This window comes from Alosa alosa, chromosome 10 (assembly GCF_017589495.1).
Source record: "Alosa alosa isolate M-15738 ecotype Scorff River chromosome 10, AALO_Geno_1.1, whole genome shotgun sequence".
In the NCBI taxonomy this organism is placed as follows: domain Eukaryota; kingdom Metazoa; phylum Chordata; class Actinopteri; order Clupeiformes; family Clupeidae; genus Alosa; species Alosa alosa.
Window position 1 is genome coordinate 30,392,397 of NC_063198.1, and position 2,500 is coordinate 30,394,896.

Genomic DNA, 2,500 nt, shown 5'->3' on the forward strand with positions numbered 1-2,500 from the left:
TGTTTCCCATACATTGACTTATTTGTGGCGGCCCACCACAATATCAACATTGACCACCACACAATGATTTTCCAGGTTGTACTACATTGTGCTTAAATCTGGTTATCATCATAACCACGCTGTGCTAATTTGTTAAAAACTGTTTTATTCAAGTTAATTCTGCAAAACAACCACCACAAATGGAATTCAATTCTGTGGGAAACACTGGAGTATATCCTTATCGCTCTACCTGTGTAGATGCCTTGGCCGCTTGTGTATGTATGTGTGTGTGTGTGTGTGTGTGTGTGCGCATAAATGTATATATGTATGGGTGCGTGTGTGTGTGTGTATGTGCATGTGTGCATAAATACATATGCACGTGTGTGTGTGTGTGTGTGTGTGTGTGTGTGTGTGTGTGTGTGTGTGTGTGTGTGTGTATGAACGGTGCACAGTGTGTGTGTGTGTGTGTGTGTGTGTGCATGAACGTGTGTGTGTGTGTGTGTGCATGAACATGAACGTGTGTGTGTGTGTGAGTGTGTATCTGGCTGCAGAGGGCCTGCTGAAGCGCTGCAACATTCCTGTGTCTGTTCGCCTCATTGCCTCCCTCACAGCAGAAGCACCGCATCTGGAGCCCTCTACGCTCTCAGCACCGTGTGTGTGTGTGAGAAAAACAACAAACTTGGTCGACCACAGTAACAAAAGCCGCAGTTACTGCCAGAGCAGTGTGTGCGGGACCATGCCCAATACATCACACACACACACACACACACACACACACACACACACACACCAGCAGTGTGATGCTGTGTGTTGGCAGCGAGCATCAACATGCTTTTCACCTGCTCGTGAGTGCTCAGCAGGTTGTTTTTTAATAGAATTGGGAGCAGTGTCGTTGCACCCATTGTGCTGGTTAAAACACAAACACACAGAGAATACAGGGTGCATTTATGTCATCTTTTCACACGCAAACCACACAATGACTTACGGTCAATCAGGCTGTCGTGGCAGTTAAAGCAACACCAAAGAACTTTTCCTCTGTCAAACGCACTATTTGTTTATCCAGCACCAGCTTTGCAAATAACAATGTCCACAGACAAGGTAGAATATAGCATGATTTGTAATCTGATATATTGCGACATCGGGTAAAATCAAATTTGTAGTTTCTTATGTCTCATGCCAGCCAGACTTCTGAATCCAGCTACCGATCCGACAAACTTACATAGATCGGTTATATGGCCGATAGAGGGCCCTTGAGCGGAATGTAGAAGTGCCGTTCACCCTGTTACGAGTTGATGAACCACTGAAACGATTTTGGAAACATTATTTTAAGGTTCAATAAACTAAATAAGAACTTAAAATAAGAACAGAATTCAGTGCAAAACTTGTAAATTCATAGAATTGATATATATTCAGTAAATTCACTGGATTAAGTGCCAATGACATCACTGAAGAACTACATTTTAGTTGCATGGAAATGGATAGAAGTAAACAGTCCTTATTGGTGTGTGGATGAGCATAGTGGTAGCTCGGCGTGTGTGTGTGTGTGTGTGTGTGTGTGTGTGTGTGTGTGTGTGTGAGAGACAGAGAGTGTATGGGTTTGATAGAGAGTTTGTGTGTGTCTGAGAGAGAGAGAGAGCTGTAGCTGAGCTAACATCGGCACATTTACCTATTGATGATAATAGCGGTAATGCTGTGTCTGTGTGTGTGTCTATGTCTGTGTGTGTGTGTGTGTGTTTTTGTGTGTGTGTGTGTGTGTACACGATGGGTGCTATGGGTGAAGTTGGGCCTTTTTAGATCGTTGATCTAAATTATGGTTCAATAGACGGATATTAAACCCCTCTCTCTCCCTCTCTCTCCCTCCCTCTCTCTCTCTCTCTCTCTCTCTCTCAGATGGATCAGCTCTGTGCTCAGCAGCCTGTGCAGGTGGAGTTGTTGCAGAGATGTCAGCAGCTTCAGTCTCGCCTATCCACACTGCGCATCGAGAACGAGGAGGTCAACACACACACACACACACACACACACACACACACACACACACACACACACACACACACACACACACACCACACACACACACACACACACACACATATTCATATTCACACACACACACACACACACGCTCATACACACACACACATTCATACACACACACACACACATTCATACACACACACACACACGCTCATACACACACACACACACACACATACTCATACACACACAATCATACACACACACACACACTCATATTCACACACACACATTCACACACACACAGACACATGCTCATACACACACACACACACACACACTCATACACACACAATCATACACACACACACACACACATGCTCATACACACACACAAACATATATGTATGTGTTATGCATACGTATGCTGCATAATTTCACACTTTATGTATTCTCAAAGAAGACTAGGGTGTATATTTGAGCTGTATCTAGAAATATGAAAGTGAAATTCCTCATTTAGTGTAGTGTGTACTGACCATATTTATAA

The 2,500-nt window shown here is 43.7% G+C and overlaps 1 protein-coding gene across 1 annotated transcript in view; it reads left to right on the forward strand.

Moving 5' to 3' along the window:
* srgap2 (SLIT-ROBO Rho GTPase activating protein 2) overlaps nucleotides 1–2,500 on the forward strand; it is a 135,541-nt gene that overhangs the window by 104,010 nt on the left and 29,031 nt on the right. Inside the window, 1 exon segment of the mRNA XM_048255521.1 lies at nucleotides 1,870–1,971. Coding sequence (XP_048111478.1) covers nucleotides 1,870–1,971 — 102 coding nt within the window.